Source organism: Anser anser, assembly GCF_964211835.1.
Source record: "Anser anser genome assembly, chromosome: 9".
Taxonomy (NCBI): Eukaryota; Metazoa; Chordata; class Aves; order Anseriformes; family Anatidae; genus Anser; species Anser anser.
In genome coordinates, this window is record NC_139729.1 from 21,349,954 (window position 1) to 21,373,438 (window position 23,485).

At 42.6% G+C, this 23,485-nt stretch overlaps 1 protein-coding gene across 4 annotated transcripts in view; it reads left to right on the forward strand.

Moving 5' to 3' along the window:
- Nucleotides 1-23,485, forward strand: part of GNB4 (G protein subunit beta 4) — a 29,408-nt gene that overhangs the window by 737 nt on the left and 5,186 nt on the right. For 2 of the 4 annotated variants that reach the window (XM_083848642.1, XM_083848643.1), the window contains exons 2-9: nucleotides 15,881-15,981; nucleotides 18,089-18,127; nucleotides 18,843-18,949; nucleotides 20,314-20,377; nucleotides 21,188-21,350; nucleotides 21,547-21,613; nucleotides 21,728-21,929; nucleotides 23,143-23,359. In XM_083848642.1, coding sequence (XP_083704768.1) covers nucleotides 15,925-15,981; nucleotides 18,089-18,127; nucleotides 18,843-18,949; nucleotides 20,314-20,377; nucleotides 21,188-21,350; nucleotides 21,547-21,613; nucleotides 21,728-21,929; nucleotides 23,143-23,359 — 916 coding nt within the window. In that variant the 5' untranslated portion in view covers nucleotides 15,881-15,924. Of the gene's footprint in view, nucleotides 1-14,502; nucleotides 14,524-15,876; nucleotides 15,982-18,088; nucleotides 18,128-18,842; nucleotides 18,950-20,313; nucleotides 20,378-21,187; nucleotides 21,351-21,546; nucleotides 21,614-21,727; nucleotides 21,930-23,142; nucleotides 23,360-23,485 lie in introns of those variants that run through there. The other 2 variants (XM_083848645.1, XM_083848644.1) reach the window with 2 other exon arrangements.

The following is a 23,485-nucleotide window of genomic DNA, read 5'->3' on the forward strand; positions in this document are numbered from 1 at the left end:
TGCCCTGCCCTGCCCTGCTGGGGAGCGGCCGCGGGGCGGCACGGGGGGACCCGCGGTGCTGCCCGGCCCCGGGGGAAACGCCAAAAAAAATGCAAAGTCATGAGGGGCGAGCCGGCACCCGCTGCCTGGCACCTCGTTGTCTCCGCAGCCAGATTTTTTATTTTATTTTATTTTATTTTTTAAATCTTTTTTTTTTTTTTTGCCCGCGCTTATCGCAGAGGTCACCGCCTTCTTAAATTTTTACTTTCGTCTCCGCCAGAAACTGTGAAAAGCGCCTGAATTGCTTCAAACCAACAAGTTTGGTTCATGTTGTAACGTTACGCGAGCATTATAAGCCTCCCGTCGCTTCCTCGTGCCGCCCGTACAGGCGGGCGATAGACGTCGTGCTTTTTATTAGGCCAGTTGTTGCAGCCCGGAAAATAGGTGCTTTTCCAGGCTCATTTTCAGTCCTGAAGTAGGAGCGTGATACGTCTCAAAGCTAAGTATGAGCTGAGGAAAAAATTGCTTAGAGTTTAATCTGATTATCAGTCATCAATTTGTGACATGCTCTGAGAGCAGCTCCTGCCCTGTCATTGGGAAGGGGAGGGAAGAGGTCGGCAGAGCGCTCCGGAGGGAGCAGGCAGGTAACCAGCCGCCAAAACCCCTGGGAAGGCGTTGGGAGGGCTGAGGGGCAGAGCCCCCCGAGCCTGGTGGGTTTTCTGCATGCAGGCCAGTTCTGCGCTCCAGTTCTGCTCTCTGCTTCAGTCTCTTCCTTGAAAAACCTTCGGCTGTTTTCTACCGAGAATCTGGGCCGAGAGACGAGGGCAGCTGCGTGGCACCCAGTACTTCCCGGTGGTCGCTGCCTCCCTGCCGGCACAGCTCGGTGCTGGTTCGCAGGGCTCCTCTGCTGCCAGAGGGCTCGGTGTGCCTGCCACACCTGCCTGGGCTTTGCCTATGAACGGGGGGGGTCCGGAGATGCCGGTGGTTGTGGCGGGGAGTCGGTGGCGGTGGGAATACGTGGGGACGTGCGCCTGCAAAGTCATCTCGGCGCGCAGGGGAAAACCGAAAACTGCACTGACTGCTGGTGGAAACGTTGGCAGTGATGTAAAAGGTGATCGCTCATCTGACGGTCAGATGACAGGCACAATAGATGGAACTGGTGGTGAAAACTGGGAGAACCCAGGAGTAATGTTAATAATAATATCAACAAATTAAAAAAAAAACACCTAAAATTATGAAGTCTTCTAGCGGGATGGCAGCCTTCAGTGCTTTTTCTGCAATGTTTGTGATTTTTGTGTGTGATAACAGTGGTGAAGTTAACTTGTGCTTCCACAGGCCAGACTGATTTTTATCTTGGAAGAAGAGGGCTAGGAAAAAGAGGGAGGTTATTTTATATATATATATATATATATATATATATATATATATATATATATATATATAAATATATATAACTTATACAAATATAAAATCTCATTGTGTCTAATACAGTAAATACAGGCAATATTCAACTATTTGTTCTTCAAAATAGACAGTTTTTACAGTCGGTGGTGTAGATGAGTTAAACAGTTTAATATTTTGAGAGTTAAGACTATATAATACCTTTTTTCTGTTAAACAGGAAACCCACATTTTCGTGATGCAGGGATGAATTTCTCTGTGTTCTGTGAGTTGGCATGGTTGAGGTGGCACAGCAAATAACTGGTGCTCTAATGTGTAGCTCTTCCCCAAGCGCTTGAAAAGTTGGTCTTGACTGACCGCTCAGGCCGTTTAAATTTGAAGTGGAAGATAGTTGGCTACGAATGTAATCTGTTATATTTATGTTGGATAATGAAAGTTTCAACTATGTCTTAGTGTTCTTTGGTTGAGCACTACTACATCTAGTGTTTAATTTGGTCAAGTAGTTTAGTTTTCCACATAGTTTCTGAAGAAAAACCTGGGATTCAAAAACATCATTAGAAAACCTTGCAAAATATTTCTGAATACCGAATTGTGCCTAGTTCCATCCTAGAACATTACGCAACCTTTAAAATGCCACAGAACTTATGAATATCGGATCTTGAAGGTGAAACAAGAAATAAAAAAAAAACACAACTATGCAGTGTATCGTAAATCTTCCTCAGTTACTGTCTTCTCTGCCACAGTCATAAATTAAGACTGCGTGTCACTGAAGACAGGGTCACTTGATTTATTGTTTCTAATCTCAGGAGTCACTTTAAAAAGTCTCATCAAGCTGGTAAGAAATCCAGAGTCTCTGGGCTTGTCACGCAGCGCTTGCTCATGGAATGCGGATACTTGCGGACGGTGATAATGCAGTGATCATGTTTTTTACTTAACAGTGTCTGAGAACATCGATACGCAGATTAATGCAATTCCTGAGTGCCTCGAGCATGCTTTTTAGAAAGCAAGCATAATGTTGCTAATGAAGAAAAATGTTTAGTTCCAACAACGTTTTTCTTCCCTTTAATTGGGTGCAGACCTGTCACTTATTTCATCTGCCGAAGTGTGTAATTAAGGTTGTTGTCGTGTTCTTGTGTGAAACTTCTGTATTTTGTAACCTGGTGTTTTGTAATAGAATTTATGTGAAAGATGCTAAACAGGACTAAAGCGAGTGATCATGAAAACCAAGAACATATGCAGTTCTCCTAAGGTTGTGGTTTGATATCTGATACTAGGGCAGAGAGCTTCATAGAGCTTTCTAGATAACAAGAGGCATTGCTATACAAAGCTGCAACTTGTAATTTCAAAAAAATCTCGACTGTTTAGGGTTGTGCTGATATGCTCAGCAGTGTGTGAACAACAAAATGTTCCAGGTTTGGAGAGCCTGAAAGAAGAAAAGACCAAGAGGTGAACTCCTTCAGGTTTTGAACAGGTCTCAGCTTGGAGGCCATCTGTGTTACTTAAGGGTCTGATCATCAGGAGTTGCTGCAGTTAGTGTGGGGAAATGCAATCCTATGCAGATGAATGAGAGCTGATCTGAAGGTTTAATTAAAAAATAAATAAATAAAAATATATAGATGGCCATCTAATAGCAAGCAGCTATGTCAGTGAAGACAGTTTCACTTCCTTTAAGATGTCTCAGCTTCCAAAAGCATGCGAAATGCTGACATACAGTAAAGCAAATTCTGGTTCAATTACTATAACTCTTGCAGGCCGTTGCCATGTGAAAGAGCTTCCCCTGGAAAGGAGGGGAGAGAAGGATGTACATGGTTGTAATGCAGAAGTCCTGTTCAGGTCCCACCTGTCACATAAAATTAGTTATTTTGAGGTAAGATAGGTTTGCTAATTTGGACAAACTCTGGTTTTTCCTTCTTCTTATGTTGGATGTCAGACAAATATTAATCATATGGACCTTCAACATAAGCCAAGTGTTTGAGTCATAGTGAGTGCTGCTGTTCTGAAACACTATTAAAAGAGCTGAGTAATGTTAAGATTTAAATTATATTTGTATGACTTTCATTTTAAACAACATCATAAATCTTAGGATTGAATGTTTCTCAAATGGGACTGAAGATCTTGGAGCTGCTCTCGATGACTGGCTTGGCGTCTTTGAAAAGAACAAACAACCTCCTTGCAGCTGGCTCTGAGAACAACCCCTGGTGGCGTTAGGGTTGCTCTCGCAGTGCAATTGCCAGTTCAGGTGGTTGGCATCTCCGCTTGCAGGTCTGCGTGCAGGGGCTCCTGCAGGTGAAGTTGAGTTTACTTGTTACTGCCCTAAAAAGCCAGATCCGCCACGTGGGCATCAGAGCACGCACCTTGAAGCGGTTTGCACTGAGATTCTCTTTTGAAACCAACTGGCAAAGCATCCTAGAGTTCGCTCCTTTGGGGATGCCGTGTGAATTTCAGAAGGTGCTGTGGGCGCCTCTTGGCACTCGGACGTCCCGATGTCCCGGAGTGCAAGCCGTGCCTACCTGCTCTGCCAGCACTTGAGTAGAGCACCTAAGCAGCTTCAGGATAACTTGCTCTGATTCTTAGAATCGTAGAATCACAGAATATCCCGAGTTGGAAGAGACCCACAAGGATCATCGCATCCAACTCCTGGCACTACACAGGTCTACCCCAAAATTCAGACCATTCTTGCTGGGTTAATGCGTGCATACGTTTTTTGCTGCCCTCTATTAGTTTTTTTTTTTTTCCTGCTGCACTAATCACTGCCCGTATAAGTTGTATTTGTGTCATTTTCTATTTGGATGGAAATTAAAAAGCAATTTTTGACTTACTTGTATGCATTTAAAATCTTGCATTAAAACTGAAGATGCTCATTCAAGATGTATAAAATGGTTAAAACACATTTAGTATCCAAAGTTGATTTAATTAAAAGAAATAATATTGGATTGGAGTCTTCTTCTGGTGGCCCTTTCTGTCGACTAATGGCTTTAGGTGATTGTTCATGTAAACCAGTTTTATCCCTAGTTTAAAGAAGGAAGACATTTTCTTTCAGATTCTTGATTTAAATTGAGTTTAGTTGTTTCTGAGCTGAAATAAATATTCAGACTGCATATATAGATGCAATGTTTGTCAAAATCTCTTTTAACACATTGTATATTTGGAGCCTTAGTGTGTATCTAGTGCCTTTGATCAGTTTTGGTGATTTTGACAGCGCAATATAATGTACTAAAAATTAATAATCCTACAGTAAATTAGCTTTTAAGTAGGGTTATTCTATTAAAGCTTCCCTATTCCCTCCACCAAAAAAAAAAGTTAAGCTTCCCTGTCTCATCCACCAAAAAAAAATACAAAGTAGGTTTAAGCAAAGGTGTTTATCTTGTATATTAGAATGTAAAGTGGAGTCCTTTCCTTTCCACGTGCATTTTGGCGGTGGGAAGCAAAGGAAGTAGAACATCTCCAGGAAGACATTAAGGTCTAGATGATCTAGAATGTCAAGAAACCGATAATGCTGGTGATGATTTCCTTCCGCTGCAGAGCTAGGAAGGTGATGGCAGGGTGTTGGCTGCCCCTAGCCGTGCTAGGGCAGAAGAGCAGCGGCGCCCACGGCGGTGTTGCTGCGTTGCATAGGGCATTACTTGCCTTTAAGTACTGCTGCTCTCTGCCGCTTGTAGGGCAAGGAACTTCTCCTTTGTGGTTGCTCTTTCTAGAGTCTTTTGTTAGCCTGGAAGCAAGGTATCTAAACAAAAAACAATCCGAAGCACAGAGAATGAGGTGGCCAGGAAGTACAACTACTGTGTTGGGCCCCGCAAACACAGTCTTTATCTCCAAGATACGCGACAGAAAAGGGGAAACTCTTTTATCTAGGGAGCAGCCCAAAAGAGGGAGCTGGATTGTTTTAGCGCAACAGGGTAAGGTGCACTACAAATCCAAAGCAAAAGCCCTACAGATGACTACCCCACTACAGCAGCTCTTCAGCACGGCTCCCCTGGCTTCTGTAGGAAGCAGCAACTTGGGGCAGGTCAGGGAGCAGGGGACAGGAAGCCATTTAAAACTGCTTTTTTTTTCCCCTGTCATACATTATATTTCATTTCAAATGCTAATAGATGGCATCAAAAGTAAAACGTGCACTTTAAAAAGCGATGAAAGGAAGAAAAAGAAAATTCATTTTTGCCAGTGGTGTTAATTCAGTAACTGGAGCAATTTTCTGCTCTCAATCTCCGCAGAAGCAGTGCGGCCCTGCATCGCAGACTTTCACAGTAACTTTCACAAGAAGACAGCTGAAAGGCGAAGGTCCTAAGCAAACAGTTAAATTACTCAGGAGTTTCATCGGTACTGCTAATGTTTGCTTTTTCATTGAGTCACAGAGCTTTTTTTGCTTTCCACTCAGCTTCTGGAACTGGGAGTTTAAGAACATCTAGCCAGTTTTACTGATCTTTGGGCCACAAATGCAGAAAAAAACCTCAAAAATCATCGAATGTGCATCCCAAATTGTAGAACGAGAAGATTTACGAGAACAGGGCCTCCTTCTTGGCGAGGGTTAGAAGCCGAGGCAGCGCACTTCACCAGGTTGTTGTTGACCCAGCTCTCTTTGACTGAGATACGTGGGAAGTATTTATGAGAGCAGAAGTTTCAGTGGGTTGGAAAGATAACCTCTGGCAAAGCACGCTGCAGACCCAGGCACTCTTCTGTGGCCACAGTGCCTGGCAAATGCATTCCTGCCTGTAACCATAGGCTTTGCCTCCACAGGGGAATCCTGCTATTTATAACCTAAGGAGTGTCATGCTTCTGTAAAAAAGTAGTTCTCTCTTTTTTTTTTTTTTTAACTGTTACGCTTTTGAGAAGATTGCTCCTAGTGGGAGTGTTGTACTTCCTTCCTTCCATTTTTTTCTTCCATCCTCTTCTGTTGGAAACTTCATCTAGGACCATTTTTCTTCCGATAACCAGTTAGGTAATCTCTGACTTTTGGCGACTATACTCTGTAAATTAATGTTAGCTAAACATATCTGTTCTTTTTTCTTGCATCTTGGGACATGGACTCTAAAAATACATTTGGATTTTAATGCATCACAAAAGCGTGAAAAAGAATGAATTACAAGCTTGATTTACAACTTCCTTTTAGTATAATGCCAGCTTTATCTAGATAGTTTTTTTTATAAGAAAGGTTTTTATCTTGTCTAGAAGTTTTCTGCTAGATATAATCAGTGCGTTTAAAATACTCTTACTATAAAGACAGGCGTTATTTTGAGAACCCTGTGATTGTGCAGATAGTTCAGAAGCACAGTGATACATAGCATCTTCCTTAAGTATTCAGTGTCGTTTCTTCTTTTTGGAGTGGCAACGCTGCATGAGACGCATCAAGAGTAGTTCCAAAGAGGATACGTTCGATATATGAAATAGCGTCTCATCACAAGTGGTACGTGAAGTAGCTACACCGTCTGCGTACTCTTAATCCCATATGTGCATTAGGAAGGGTGAAAAACACCCTTCATTTTCTAGTATGGGTTTCCCAGTCATTCAGGGGTGCTGTGATGTTAAAGGCCCAGGGTAGTAGTCATCTCTTAAAAAAAATATTTATATATATACAAACTACTAAAGTAGCCTCAACTCCAGTCTGGGAGACGGCTTAATTTTTGTGGCTTAGAATCACAAATTGTTGACCAAAAATGTGTTGTGAACCAAAAGCAAAATCAAAATTAGACGTGAGGGCAATAGCTTTATCTGATCTATGGATAATCAGTATAAAACCCAAATGTTTATATTCCCTTGTTTTCCTCTGAAAGAGTACAGCTGTATGCTAAACGTTACAGCTGCGTAATTATGTGAGCTGCATAATGCCTCGCTGTAACTCCGGTACCAAGGGAGCGTGTGTGTAGGGCTGAATGGTGAGGAGGAGGGAAGGGTGCAGAAGCCTATCTATAGATCAAATGCGTTTTTTTTCCAAGCTGGTTGATGCGTTTGAAAGGAAGCAATGTGTATGTGTAGCTGGTACTGCTGGGCTTTCTGCTCCTGAAGTGTGCGAATACGCGCTACTTTGAAAAACTGTCAGCCAGGAATTATTTCAGTCAAGTGAACAATCTGGTGGAATCCAGGCACTTTTCTTGTTGACAGCATTCGCTTCTCTAAACGTGCATCTTCACTGACTTTGAGCATTAAATCTGCTGTGCGCTTAGTGCCTGTTGTGTATCTGTGCAGCCTGCACACGCTTAGAAAACAGGGGGCTGCTCGGGTAGTGCTTTGTGCGTGGGGGTGCCGCAGCAGGTTTTACGTGCCCATTGCTGCTTGGCCCTGCTAAGGGAAAGGGTCCTGTGCCACTTCAGTAAGCATCAGTGCACCAGCCTCTTAAAGTCCAAAATCCAGCTTGTTGAGATGGATTTAAATGTAAGTCATTTCAAAATGGCTTTGAACTGTCCTCTCTTTCCTAGGAAAAGTGTGCTGGACAAGTTGATGGAGTAGTGTCTGGGTATAGCTGAGTATTTGAAGAGGGAAATAAACTCATACGTGGGCCACTCTGCGTGCGTCCACTTGTCGTTCCAAGGAAAAAGTTGGACTGGAACCATCTCTGTCTCATTAATTAGGGTTGTATCATTTTGCTTCAGTCTTAGACATTTTGAATTGCAAACCCAGTGACACTTCATCCAGCAGGGGAGTGCTCTGGGGTCACTGAACCAGATTTTCGCTGCAAGTCATTTTTGTCACAAGGGAGCATAACGTGAATTTCACGTGAATTTCTGGTTGCGGGGAGTGTGATTAAAGAAATTTCGCTTACATGCGGAAACGTTTTGACCTGGAAGTGACATCATGAATATAAAATGCAAGAATGCTACTTTTAGAAAAATCACTATTTTGGACCATGAAATATTCATGATGTTTAAAAATTCCTTCTTCCTGTGCTTTTGTCAGCCTTGTGCTTAACACTGAATTGCTTGTTTTTTTCTAGAATTTAGCTTGTGTTGGCAAAGAAGAGTAAGGGGTTTGGGGTTGTTTTACAAATGTACTTGGCCTAGACCTTAAGGTGGGTTTTAGAAATAAACTGTCATGTCTCTCAGCCGAAGACACTGCTCTAGTAAGCCGGCAACCTGTTGTATGTATAAGACTAAAAGTCACCGATAATTTTTTATTTCACTCTGATGTCTACCCTGTGACTTCCTTTGCACATTTTGTGGCTGCTGTCAACGAGCTCAGCATTGTCAATCTGTTTGTCCTCCGTGGAGACCGTAATCGAGGCGGTGATCGGCGGAGGAGGCGCGCGGCGGGAGCTCGCTGGCAGGCTGGGTGCGCGCCGTGTGCCCGCGCGGCTCGGGTGGCGGCGGCTGAAACCCAGCAGCGCTGCGTGAGGTGGGTTCGAGCTGCCGGTTCCTCTGCTCCCCTGTAGTAGTGACAACCACTACGGGCTGACGCAGTACTGGATTCCGAAGGTGAACTATCACGGGTGTATTTGACTGACTAAAGCTGCTTCTGTTAATATTTCGGGGCAGTTATTGCAGTAAATAGGAACTCTTTCTTGTGCCAGGCTTTACTCCAAACTTAGATGAAAACCACAAGCCCAGTAGCCGTGTGCGTACGATGACAGAGGCTGACATTCCTCCTGATGTGGAGGGGTGGGAGTGTGTGGCTGCAGGAAGGAGAGCACCCAACATCTCCAGCCCCAACCTGCGAGAGAACCGCGGCTGGCGGCGGCCTTGTGCCCCTGACGTCGCTGCATGCCGCCTGCTGGAGTCGCACCCGAAGAGGCGAGGCTGTTTTCTTACCCCGCTGATTTTTTTGTTGCTCGTGGGTCTCTTTTGTCACCTGTGCTTTCCAGCTGTACACCAAGTGTTGAGCACATACGTTCAACAGTTCCTTCAAATTCAGCATGGTATCTGGTAGAGAAATGGGTGTTTAAATAAGTTCTGCTAGTCCTCTTCCTCTTAGAGGCGTTGGTTGATTATTTCCTGTTTTTGTACCAAAGCTATAATGGAGACATATCGCTTTAAAACACTTCCAAAATGTGCAGAAGTGCAACAATAGCGGTGACCTCAGAGAACAAGGTCACACCCAGGCCCGTTTCCTGTTTTGTTCTTGGGGAAACCGGAGGCCTGTGAAATGCTGGAGAGCCCTGCTTTACACCGATGTGTGCGCTCCGACAGCTGGGCAGCAGCGCGCCGGGGCTACAGAGTGAAAATAGAAAGACTTAATATTAAGGAAAGGATTTGGCTAGGATTTCCAAACTTATTTTTGGAATGTTAATTATTTTAATTGATCGTTATTCTGCTTCTTTACTGAATTACCTGAGATGTTACACTGCAGCTAACGTGAAGTATTTGTTAGAGGCACAGAAGGGAAGGAAATGCACTGAGGAGGTTTGGGTGGAGAGAGAGATGGAGAAAGCACACAGTGGCACAGTGACAGGCCTTGTGTACTGCGATGTCAGGCCTCTCTCTGCGTGCATTTCAGAGTATTTAGCTTTAGCACAAACTGGAGCACGGGAAGTTCTGTCTAAACACCAGGCAGCACTTCAGTGCTGTGTCTGTGACGGAGCACAGGCTGCCCAGAGAGGCTGTGGAGTCTCCTCCTTGGAGATCTTCAAAACCTCCCAGACATGGTCCTGGGCAGCCTGCTCTGGGTGCCGCTGCTTGAGCCGGGGCTGGAGCAGGCGAATTCCAGAGGTGCCAACCTCGGCCATTCTGCCAGTCTGAGTGACAACATACAGCCAACAAACAGTGCCAAACAAACAAACCCAAACACCTTAAATAGTTAATTTTACTTGGTGGAGAGCATGTGATTTTCAAACAGCTCTATAATAGTAATTATAGTGTATAAAATTCAAACTAGAATATTTTTATATGTGAATATAAAAATACTTTTTTATATGTTTATATGTAACTACAGGATAACGTTGATGCGTTTATTCTGAATGGCTGTTATGCAGCCAGAGATTTTACTTTATGTAAGGCTATGTCCAGTTTGTCAAAGTTTATAGAAGTTGAGCAGTTCCTGAGTATGTCCAATCTGTTCCATTCAGAGTATAGGAAACAAAACCTGTGCAGTTTTCTTCTCCATTCATGGCTTTGGGGAGACATAAATGAATGGGCAGAGCTGTCTAAGTCTCAAATAGTGTCACTAGATGAGGAAATGTTTTATCAAATTCTTCTTTGGCACATCCTGAATATATAAACTATTACTCTGTATGCTGCCAGAACTCAGCTTTGGAGACAGAATCCCGTCGTCTAACGCTGTTGAGACAGCAAAACGTGCGTGCGCTGTCATCTGTTCCAGAAGAGAGGCAGGTAGCTTGATCCAGGCGACTTCAGCATGCAGAGGTTTTGTGAAGCTTCAGTTTGTGTGAGCTACCAATATAGCTCGCTTGAGAGAGATCCGGAGTATTTCTGGTGCCGTTTTCCTATATTTAGTGAAGCGCTATAGTTAGCATTCCTTATGTTTAGCCACCTGTGTGATCACTGGTAGGGATGATCACATGAAAGCTATGTGAAACCTCCTGTCTTACTTTCTGCTACTGTGTGTTTACCACTTGTGAGATCTTGCTGCATATGCCTTGAGAAGTTGAGAGCTGGTATGTATAGCTAAGCACTTATTTAAATTCTAAAAGACTGTTTTTTTGATCCAGGATCCAGTTATTGCCTGAATAATCCTTCAGTGGATAGCTTTTAAGACTCCAGGCAGCCAGACTGTTCTTTTTTCTGTCTCGTTAGTCTCTTTATATTTGGTACAAAAATAGCAGTGCTTTGTTGTGGGGAGGAGCGTATTTACACTCCTCTAGTCATTTTTTTTTTGCCTTGTCTGTATGGTGATTTTACATGGGAACAAGCTAAGCTTACTGTGGCAACTGAAAAAGTCAATTTTTTTTCTTTTTTTTAAAGAAACCAAATTACTTAACATCTTAGTTTGTAAACTGCAATCTTCTCCGAGACAGAAATAGCTCTACTTTGTAGAACTAAAGGTTCCTATCCTTACACGCCTGACTATTCTTCCAGCAGTCTGCCAGGGATCAGCCCATTTCCTGGCTCTCCAGAGCTGAGTCTGCTCCCTGGCCCTGACTCAGCTGCCCAGCTCGGAGCAGGGGGGCTGGGAGTTCCCTTTTGGCACCCAGGTGAGCCCCCACAGCCCCGCTTGTGCAGGCACCCGGCTGGCCCCATGCAGCACATCCTCGAGTGCGTTTGGAGTGAGCATTGCAGAGAGAAGAGCTTCGTTTGAGTCCATGTCTTACAGAGAAAGTACCTGCAGGACGAGAACTTCAGGTAATTTGCCACTGCCTGCCCGTATAACGAAGAATGAAACCGTTAGCAAGTGATGCAGGTACTGAATCAGGAACAGGGCGAGGGATATTTTATCTCTGGAGCGCTCAGCCTGGCCATGGCTGTCAAGCCGCTGGACGTGCTGTGGAATCCTTAGTTAATTAGTTTGCCTCGAGGAGGGGCAAATTATTTTGGTGTGACTGAATTAGCTGATCCGTGCCCACGGAGGAGGAATCGCACGGAGGCACAGGGCAGCCTACCAGTGACGCCGCGTTACGGGGCCAAGATGTGCCGCCGTGGTTACACGTAGCTGCTCCTCGCAACGCGCCCCATTGTCGCTTCTGATGGGAAGCGCGGTGCGTCCTTGACCCCATTTCCTGATTGCTCTGGATATTGGCAGCGGTGCACCCCCTGGCTAGCAGTATTATTAAAAAGTTCTTCCACTTCCTGCTGCTCATCCCCTCAAGGCCTCTTCGCCGTAGCAGATGCCATTATTCAGAGTGCATCGTGCGCATCGTGGGCCGCATGCGAAGAGAAGCATCTGGCCTTTTTGTAAGCGTTTCTACCTGCAAGTGTTGAAAAGCAGCTTCCACTGGTGTTCTGCATTTCATTTAACTCAGAATATTCTTTCTCTGTCGGGACGTTTATTAAAAATTTAATAAGTTAGGGAGGTAGACATCCTGCTCCCCTCCGTCCCCTGAGATGACTAGAGGAATCATGGCTTTGTTTCTGCTTGTGTGAGGGCGCTGATGGCTTTGTTGAGTGCACACCTGAGCGTGGTATGGCTTGGAAGTTCATGTCCATAATAATGAGTTTACTAGGTGCTGTGGAGCAGTACTCCTTCGTGGCTGGTAGCATTTTATTTTCTGGGAGGGGAAGAACAGACATGTCCAGTGTAACCCTTGTCCGGGTTAGATCTGAATCCGAGGAGGTTTTCACTAATCCGTTGTGTGAAGAAGAATTTGTGATACAGATCACCTCTGCTCTTTGCAATCCCTCAGAAAGCAGTCACAGCATTTAATCTGATAAAAAAACAAATGGTTTTTATCTGATGGCTGGCAGCATTTGGAAATAGTCTACTTCAAGGTTGTGGTGATGGCGTGCTTCTCCTCGCAGCGGAGAGATTTACAGGATGTACCTGATCTGCCTTTACCACCGGGCACCTCAGCACGTCTTCTTGCCGTAGCTGGCTGGTCACCTCGCTGATGTGCTCAGAAACAAGATCACAGCACGTACATCTCGGCTGGGTGGTGGTCTGCACACACAGCTACGCCTTGGCTCTGGCTTCCTGTCGTTTTCTGTCTTCAAGCATATCTCTGTCGCACCAGCAGCATCAGAGCAGACACAAACCCACGCGTGCACGGATCTTCGCACCGTGCCGTTGGGATCGTGGCACCGGTCAGGTGCTGGCACAAGCTCAGGAGTGCTGCTTGCGGAGATATCCTGCGTCTGGGGAGGAGTCTGAGAGCTTCCTCCCTGCCCGCTCCGTTTCTGTAATTTCCTCCGGGCATCTCGGAATAGTGGATTTTTAAAAACAATCCCAAGTGGAAGCATCGTGCTCGGAGTCCTGCTAAATATTTGGTGGTGGGTGATCATTTGAACATGTGTGCAGCTCAGTGGGAGCTGCAGCCAGCCAGGCCAGCGGAGAGCTCTGGGTACACATCAGGTCAGTGGTTGCACTGAGCTCTGAGTTTGTGTGCTGTGGTGTCCCTGTGTTTGTATATAGCTTAAGAGTTTGCTGTTCAGCCGCTGCAAGCTGGAAAGGAACTTTAAAACCAGATTATTCTAGCTTGAATTAATCTAGATTTTGCGTGACTTGGAGTGGCTGTATTCGTTGAGGTATAGACTGGCCTCGAAGCACTGATACGTTCCCACTGAGCAGTAGCACTAGCGACCTTGCAGACTTCAGAACATGCCGATACTGCCAGGGCTTCTCAACTTTAACAGTGGTTTCTTAAAAAAATAAAAAGGTCATTGTCCTTTAATTTGCTTAGGGATCAATCCTTAAGCTTAATAGGAGTGAGTGAGAAGGGTTCAGAAGTTGGAGTATGCCCACGTGGCAGTGCGTGTGTACAGGCAACACCATCTGAAGCTGTCCAGCTGCTGGTGCAGCTTCATACGGAAGTGGCGCTAGGGATGAACACTGCTGATACTAATGACATTAAAGTCATTAACACTGACTTTATGGTTGAAGTGCAGAATGGTCATCAGTGGTTTCGGGGACCAAATTTCTGACACATTCACAGTTTTACCAGCCAATAAAAAGGCGCCCTGACTTCCCCTACTTGTGACCAGCAATGCATGCTTCCAGTTTAATATTAACGTCTCTTTCTTTAAGGTGAATTATTCTCTGCATTGAAGTCACCGTTTGCAGAGCACTGACGTGTGTGGCACATCACAGAGCAGAAGCTAACTTCCCTTCACAGAAGATTAGAAAGAGATCAGCTTTTCTGTTAGGAATCTTTACCTTCCGTTAAAAATAGCACACGAGGTTACTGAGACGAGGGCAGGTATCATGGCTTGCCTGCTTTAGACACTTGAGTCCGTTGTTGTGTCTGTGCTACCTTTGGGTGGGTTCTAGAACAAAAAGAGGAAAACATTTTAAAAAGGAAAATTTGACACTGTTGGAACTGTATTTCATAGGGGTACAGTATTCTGATCAGCTGTGTTAAAATTAAACTTCAAAGACTAAAAGCATTTGATTAGCATGCATGCTAAAGTGATTGCGGTTTTTAACATTTCAGTTTTGAAGTTGGACATCAGTGTATTGATTCGTTTTATGCCTGCTTTGAACTAAGCATCATTAAATAGTCTGGGCTTCTGAAATAGGACATTGGTGGTAAATAAAACAGTCTCCTAGAACATTCACACATGGACGCTGGTGTCTTCTAGGTGGGCTGAGCATAGGCTGAAGGAAGGTGAAGGTAGGGACTTCACAGCTTGCTTAGGTATAGCTGGAAGTATTGGTCAGACCAAAGTCACCGCTGTGCTCTTGCTGTAGGATGTTTTTGATTTGGAGGTGATCCGGTTTTATATGTTGGGTTTATTCAGAAAAAGACTTTATTTCAGTCATTTTTCAGTGAATTAAATCAAGTGGACACTACTGTATTCTCTCTTGTGTTTAAATTAAAATGCTTAGAATAACGTTTGGAGTAGCTTCTCTTTCCTCCCTCAGTTTGCATTTCGTGAGTAGGAGCTTGGCTTTCTTCTTTCTTTTGTAGGCTAGAAGTGTGCTTGGTTTATTTTAAAGATAATGTAGTGAGAGACCCGGCCCCACCACCTCCCAGGCTTTCTGGTGTCCTTTTGCTGGCATGCAAAAAGAGACAAACACGTGCTTGGCTTGTTCCCTAGCAAGAGACTGGTGGGTCCCCTGGCACTGGGAGGTTATTGGAGTGTATGTGGGTAGACCTGGGGGGTCTCCCTTGTGGTGTTCGGTTGCACTGCTGTACTGAGGATAAAGAGGAAAATTGGTCTGAGGAAATTGTTCAACATACTGCAAAGTACCATGTGCAAAATGTGATTAACAAAAAAACAAAAAAAAAAACCAAAAACAAAAAACCACCACACCTAAAAACTGAAATTGTGCTTGTATATGGTCTTGCTGTTTTTTGGCCTTTTCTCTTAAGGTTACTTTATGTCCCTGTTGAGATGAGACCTGCTGTGGGCTGTACCCACATGAAGCTGCTTTTATGGATGTTTCCATCTTTATTAGTCCTTCTCACCCTGTGCGTGCTTTTGAAATGAAGCCTACATTGTGTCTTGCCCGAGAAAATATGGAGAAAATTGTAGAAAACCTATTTCAGCTGCAATCTAGGATTCAAGATTTTCACCTTTAAAATGAAAACTGCCTTGGATGTCATGTAGAAGGATGCTTGTATCACAGTTGAGCTTAAAGTTAAATGTTTTAAAGCGACCGCCTGAGCCTTTACTCTCTGTTGCCATCTTGGGGTGAAGTCTGACATTCCTGGAGGTTTCAGGGTGGGTGAGAAGAGCGAGGCTGAAATGCAGATGCCTTCCGTAATGTTTTCATAAAGCACTACGGGTGTTTTTGTTGACAGTTGCTTCTGTATTCAAAATACATTTAATTTAATTGTACTTCTCACAGTAATTCGGGAATAGCAGTACCTTGGGTCTCACTGAATTCACTAGACACTGCGCTAAAGGGAATATCTATTTGGAGCCTTTGTATAGGCAGAATAAATACAGGCCTGTAGTTTGTACTTTTACTTTTTAAAAAACAATAAACAGTGTGATACTGAAACTTCTCCTCTTTATTGGCAGGTTTTCTTCACCAGTGGAGCGTGAGGAATAGAGACTGCAGCAAGATGAGTGAGCTGGAACAGTTGCGGCAGGAGGCGGAGCAGCTGCGAAATCAGATCAGAGTAAGAATTGCTAATTCCTTATTTTTTATGATAAAGTTCCTCCTTTTAAAGGAATAAAGTGTAAAGATCATCTCTATTACTTGCGCCCGTTTAAATTATGCAGAGTTTAAATACTTTCAGAATATTTGTTTAATAAAGCAATCAGAAAGTAAGCCATTGGTAAAATGGAACTCATTCCTAGCATCTCTTGAACAAAATGTTTTGTTTCCTATGGAAGTGTACTGCGTTTTGTTGCTAGGGGTGTGTGCCTCTTTGCAAATTTTGTGGTTATGATTTAAAAAAAAAAAAAAAAGAAGTGAGCAGCAAACTTCGAGAACTTAGACATAACAAGTCGGGGTGAAGGGTATTAGAAGATCATCTGTGCTAAAAGTGAGAGACATCTTGACAGACATGCAGATCAAAGCGCAGAGAGTGAGGGAGAACCTTCCAGGAGCGGATGGCATTCTGATTTTTTTGTGCTATGACACCAATGATTCTATACAAATTTGGAAAAAAGTCTGTAAAAACAAATCTGTAAAAGTCTTAATCTGATGGTGCATATGTAGAAAAGACATTTAAAATGTAAGAATTAAAATGGCTTGTTAAAACTTTGTTTTACGTGCAAATTTGCCAATCATATGGCAAGTACTAGCCTCAAGTACAGGTGTTGCTAATAGCTCTCTTTAAGAAAAGTTGCTTTGTTGAGTTAAGATCCCATTCAGAATTAATTTTGTGTTGAACATCTTCAAGTGTTTCAGCTAAACTAAACAATTAAAGTTGTTTAAAATCCAGCGTGTTTCTTCCTGTGAGTGAAGTAAGTCCTGTGTGCTAGGGGATTTACTGCTCTGGTATTTTAAACCCCTCCTGATTCCAGACGTCAACATTTTATAAATATTTCTACAGTTCAGACATTTTAAAAATAAGTTGAGATGACTTAATCCACTCTCAAGCTTGCTTTCTGGGAGAAAAGCTATAAAGGGTAGTCAAAGTAAACACTCACTAAAAGTTATTAAAGTTGTTTTATTAAGGAACTCTCAAGCAAGATATTTAAAAGTTTTAAGAGTCTAGTTTGAGTGCATTAATTCAGTTCCAAAATGTGCAAGTAAATGTTTCTGTTCCTCCTCTCAACGATGACGTTACCATTAGTGTACAGACAGGACACTTTCTTGGGATGAGGGCCACGCGAAATGGTAAAGGCAGCCACGCATGCTTCGTTGGTTGCAGAAGTTGGAGGGTATTCGGAGAAATTACAGGGAATTAGGATGGTTCGTGTGGCTGATCTTTAAATATTGCCGTTAATAGTTTTATTTCTAACTTGCACTATTGAGTTTGTATCTGATTTTAAGCCAATTATTTTAAACCATGCTTCTCAGAAGAGGTTGCTGACTGTGTGCCTGTATTTTGTTTTGCAAAGACTGGAGTCCGAGTTGCGGGAGTGCTGTGCATTTGCAGTTGTAACCAAAATCTGGTTTTGCAAAATCTGGGCATTGCAGGCCGGGCTCAGAAGTGCTCGCCTGTTTCAGGTGTCCAATCTGTTACTGTGCAAACAAAAATAAAGGCTGTCTTCTAGGTAGGGTTGAATAATACGCAGAAAGTCAGCCTTAAGTAAAGAAAGAAGCCAAAGTATCTGTATGGAAATCTGAGCACCATCCTTTCCATGAAATGAATGAAATTGTAGAATAATTTTTCTTCATTTAGCATGAAATACAGGAGCAGCTTAAGCTTCTGTGAGCCTGCTGTCTGTCCCACTCCCCAGATCCTGCCCCTCGTAACTGGTGTCATCACGCCTGTGATGGCAAGAGGAGTGAATACAAGGGCCTCATCCAGCACAAAACCTGTTAACCATATGTATTGAGTGGTTGTTTTTAAAGCAGGATCAGTTCCTTCCCTGGGTGCTCAGTGCCCCCTGAGCAGGCAGAGCAGCACCAGGGAAGGGTTACAGGGAAAGGGGTAGGCACTGGAACATTCGGGTAGCTTCAAATGCTGTTGAATCACGTATTCTGTCGAAAGAGAGACTCAAAGGTTGCTGGGACATGACTCTTTGTAAGCCCCTCTTCTTCTCCTACTCTTCAGTTTGATGCTCAGTGCTGTGGTTTAGATTCAAATTGTTTCTCTTCTTTTGTTTCAGGATGCAAGGAAAGCATGTAGTGACACAACTCTTGCTCAGGTATGTTCTTGATTCAGTGTACAGGCTGTTCCTTGACATTTAAAAAAGAAAAAAGGACACAGAAAACACACAACCCTACAGTTCATGATTGTAACATGTTCTTGTTTGGTAACTGAAAGAATAAGGTGGAACAAGAAGTGGGAGATGTACCATATATTTATATAATTAATTAAAAAACAACAAACAGCCACACCAGAAAATCCAAGCCAATCAAAAAACCACCACCCCGCCATCTTAATATGTCCTGCTTCCAAGTTACCTTTTCGACAGAGAGTGTTAAGTGTATTTACTATATTTAGAAAAACTTGGATTATTGTCTTTTTGCTGTATTTTGGAAACAAAAGTACTTGGCATTTGAAGTTTTGCCATGCTTGAAAAAGCAGCAGTGCAGTAAGTATTGGAGGATTTTCTTCACTTGGTTTTAATCAAAAATTTTCAGATTTGATAATCTGAATTAGGCTCAGTATTGCATAGTGACATCTTCAAAAGATTTCTGAAGCTCTGGTTACAGACATTATAAAGAATGTTATTTTGTAAAAATCTCTTTTCCCCATTGTTACGTGGAACTAATCCTGGGTTGTATACTAGTATACTTCTTTTTATATTGCATTCCAAGATAGCTTTTATTTTTTTAATCAGAGTTGAAATGTGTTCAGTTATCATGTATATTAAAAATAGTCCTCAGTATCTCAGGGGTTGTTTTATTTATTTATAGATCACAACAAGCCTGGACTCAGTGGGTCGAATTCAAATGCGAACAAGGCGTACGCTTAGAGGTCACTTAGCCAAAATCTATGCTATGCACTGGGGGTCTGACTCAAGGTTTGTACAATTGATCTGTAAACCTTTGACTTAAGTGTTAGAAATAAGATTGTCTACTTGAAACAATGTCAAGTTTTGTGTGTTGTGGGGAGGGATCACAGACCTTGACTGTGGGATTTTTGTGATTTTTTTTTTGCTTGTCTTTGGCTATATCATAGAACAACTTGGGTTGGAAGGGACCTTAAAGATCACCCAGTCCCAGCCGCCTGCCATAGGGGGTTGCCACCCACATAGGGATGCCACCCACCAGATCAGGTTGCCCAGGCCCCATCCAACCTGGCCTTGAGCACCCCCAGGGATGGGGCATCCCCAGCTTCTCTGGGCAGCCCATCCCAAACCTCACCACTCTCTGAGTGAAGAATTTCCTCCTAACATCCAGTCTAAATCTCCCCTCTTTTAGTTTAAAACCATTCCCCCTTGTCCTGTCCTTGCCTGCCTGAGCAAAAAGTCGCTCCCCAGCTTTTTTATAAGCCCCCTTTAAGTATTGAAAAGCTGCGGTTTGGTCACCCTGTTTCTTTCTCTTCTTCAGGCTGAACATCCCCACCTCTCTCATTCCTTATTCTATAGTTTGCCTTTATAAAGCTGATGAGGACTGCGTAGCAGTAATAGAGAAGCATTGAGTGAAAGGAGAGGTGCCTCGCTTGTTCTTACCACAGACATTTTGCCTTTTCCTTCTTTTAGTTTTGGCTGAGTTCTTTGAGTCTATTTAAGCAGAGAAGGGTATGTGATGAGGCATATTTCTGGAATGGTCAATATTGCGTTTCCCATGATGTTGAGTAATACTGTAAATTCTGTCATAACAGAGTTCTAAGACTTTACAAGCTAACTTTGTTTCACTGAAAAAGACCCTTTTGTATTTAGCAAGGGAAAGTTACAAAGCTTTGAGGATGGAGTTATGTTACTCTGCCTTAGAGCAACTGGTAGTCAGATGTTCACAGAGCCTTGGGTTCTGTTCTCCCACGTGTAGTCCGGAAAGAGACATCTCGAATCTGCTTCCAGAATAAGGCTGCTTTTCTCCTAAATTTATTTATGTTTATTTTTTAGCTTTATAGTTAAAATATTTATATACAAAAAACAAAAGCAGTGGTAGAGAGAGTTTCTAAAATGTATTTTAAGTTGTTTTTGTCCATCGTTAATCATGAGCTCCTTTGGACATGGGTCTCTTTAGTGATGTAATACATAGTTCTTTGCAGATTATCCAACAAACATTGTACTTAAAAGTTTAAAAAAAAAAAAAGGAAAAGGCAAATGTCAATAGTGAAAGTCTTTCTGAATCACTTGATAATCATGCATGATATACGTCTATTTTGAGAATTTGTTTTTTTGTTTTATATTAACTTATTCTGCTTTGTGTTTATGTTTAGGCTACTAGTCAGTGCTTCACAAGACGGAAAATTAATTATCTGGGATAGTTATACAACAAATAAGGTAGAGTTATTTATAATTCGTATCAATAATTCATGCATAATTTGCGTGTTTTAGGGAGGTTGTGACTATTTTTTCCATGTTTGCAAGTCAAAAATGAAATGAAGCAGTCTACATTAGAAAAACAATCTTTTTTCCCCTCTTCATGGCTAGCTCTTTGCTAGAGATATGCTGTAGGCTGTTCCTCAGTAGTAGTACTTCTTGGTAATAAGTAAGGTCTTTATTCTAGTTTGCTAGTACTTTTAGCTATTCTTATCTGTCCCTATGTTGTTGCTTCTGAAACTAATTTGGCTTTAAATTGTAGAAATACACAACCTCAGAATTTACATGAATGCTTTGCTTGTGGGGTCAGAGAAGGGGAGGAAAAAAAAAAGCTGGTAAAGGAGGAAAGCTTAAGTAGAGTGTGGGGAGGTGATCTGTTGCTGTAAACTGACCAGCCTCCCTGGGCACAACCGTCCCATTTTACCATCCCATTTTATAACCTGCAGTTCAGAGACAGAAGAATTGGATAAAGAAATCAAAGTAGAATAAACCAATTTTGTAAATGTTTAAGTTTAGAGTAGCTTTGCTATTAAATAATGTTGTACAGAAATTCTGTATATGTTCACAGGAGACTTACTGGTATTTCTCATCCTTGTATGTGTACGAACATAGGTTGTTGTATATAATTCTAGAATCAAGTTACTGAAGTTTACGATACACAATCTGTTCGGTGTGTTTAATCTGCTGTAATTCATGAAATGACTGAATGACTTCAGTAAAATATGAAAGTGAAGGTGTGATGTAGCACTCCTGTGCTCTTTCTTTCTGAAGATGCATGCCATTCCTTTGAGATCCTCCTGGGTGATGACTTGTGCGTACGCACCGTCTGGCAACTACGTGGCCTGTGGTGGATTGGACAACATCTGTTCCATATACAACTTGAAAACCAGAGAGGGCAATGTGAGAGTGAGCCGGGAGCTGCCAGGGCACACAGGTCAGCCATATCCTTGTCTCAGCTTTTTTTTTTTTTTTTTATTGTACCAAATGAAACAGTCTCACTTTGAGAGGTATTGGGGTGTGAAATGCTTTTTCTGGCATACGGACTAGCTGTGGGAGAACTGCAATCACTACTCATGGATTTTAATCTTCAGTTTAACTGAGTCTGAAACTTTCTTAACTTTTCTTTTTAGGATATTTGTCCTGTTGTCGCTTCTTAGATGACAACCAAATTGTCACTAGCTCAGGAGACACCACTTGGTGAGTTTTTGGGCTTTTGTTACTTTTTGTTTTCTCAATTCCTTAATTTGTATTTAAAACTTAAGCTCTAAAATAAACAACTACCTTGTGTTAATGCTGTCACTTTATCTGCAGCGCTTTGTGGGACATTGAAACTGGTCAGCAGACCACCACGTTCACTGGGCATACTGGTGATGTGATGAGTCTCTCTCTAAGCCCAGATATGAGGACTTTTGTTTCGGGTGCCTGTGATGCCTCCTCAAAGCTCTGGGACATTCGAGATGGAATGTGCAGGCAGTCGTTCACAGGACACGTGTCAGACATCAATGCGGTTTGTGTAAGTGATCATTTGTATTTCTGCATGGGAATCAAGGGGGAGGATAAAAGTTACAGTGGCATGAATTTAACTTATAGTCTGTTGGGTTACCTTGATTTAGAATCAGTTATCTTGTTAGGATAAAGGTGGTTAAATTGTATGTAATTAAATTGTCTAATAACCTTTGGTCTAGCTCGTTACTGAATTATTACCATTATTTGTGATGCAGTGAAGTGTTCTTGGAATAGTGTCAGCTACGTTTTTGTTCAGCAGCTGAGACCTTACTTTTTAAGACACAAAGAACAGAGGACAGGAAGTTTTAGCCGTGTGACAAAGTGTTAAAACTGAAATTGTAGATAAACGTGATATGCCGAGAGGGAGCAAAATAGCCAAGCAGCCTCCTCTTAAACCTTTTTGTTAAAGAAAAATGTACTTGATATTTTCTTTTGAAAAGAGCTTTCAGTGAAATGTGTACAAGGCAAAGTTAAAATCACTGCTTATGTTGAATATTCATCCTTGGAATCATTCTGTAACATTTATAAACTGGATTATATTTCTCCCCTGTCATAGTAACACTATGTTCTGATCTGCAAGATACAAGCTGTGACAAATAGGGAATGAAATCTAAGTCTTAGCTGCATCTGTTTTTGATAAACATGAAAAATTATTAAGGCTGAGAGAATACCAAAGGCATGACCTGTAGAAAAATGCGGTTCCTATACTTAGACCTGAATCCTGAGATGCATTGAGCTCTTTTCATTCCAATTTCAATCAATATGGCTGTTGTAAGACTGACTGATTTGGAGTAGATTTTGGAAATTGAATTGCTTACTTGCAATCTTCTGTCTGGGCTCAGCCAACCTGGCTGACCATCTTATGATGGAACATTGTGCACCACTTCACCCAGGTCTTCCCGGCCCACAGCCAGGACACAAAGAACTACATTTTGCTTCATTTTATAGGAGTTAGTTACATCCCCTTTGACTCCCCTTGTACTGCATGCAGGAGCTGTCTGGGTAGGATTCCAGTCATTCGAGTGTTCCCAGTGCTATTCCAGAAGTGTGCTGCTGCATAGCTGTGTATGTGCAGCTTTTAGCTAGCACATCTTTTTTAATACATCATTCGGCTTTTGTCAGGTCACCCTGGCAAAATAATATTGCGATGCTTCTGAAATAACGCATGAGCAATGTGGTTTTCTGATGTCAAACTCCCGTCTCTCAATTAAAACTTTCAGTTTTTTCCCAATGGACATGCATTTGCCACTGGGTCTGACGATGCCACTTGCCGACTCTTTGACCTGCGTGCAGATCAGGAGCTAATGATGTACTCGCACGACAACATCATCTGCGGAATCACTTCTGTAGCCTTCTCAAAAAGTGGTCGCCTCTTGCTAGCAGGTTACGATGACTTCAACTGCAATGTGTGGGATACTCTGAAAGGGGAGAGAGCAGGTGAGTGCATGGAGCTGCAGGGAGACGAGGCTTTTCATTTCCTGAGCAGGAGGTGGATAGTCAAAATCTATGCAAAACGCAGGGGCAGCTCACTGTCAGGGCTACTGCTGGTGTAAAGGGTTCTGC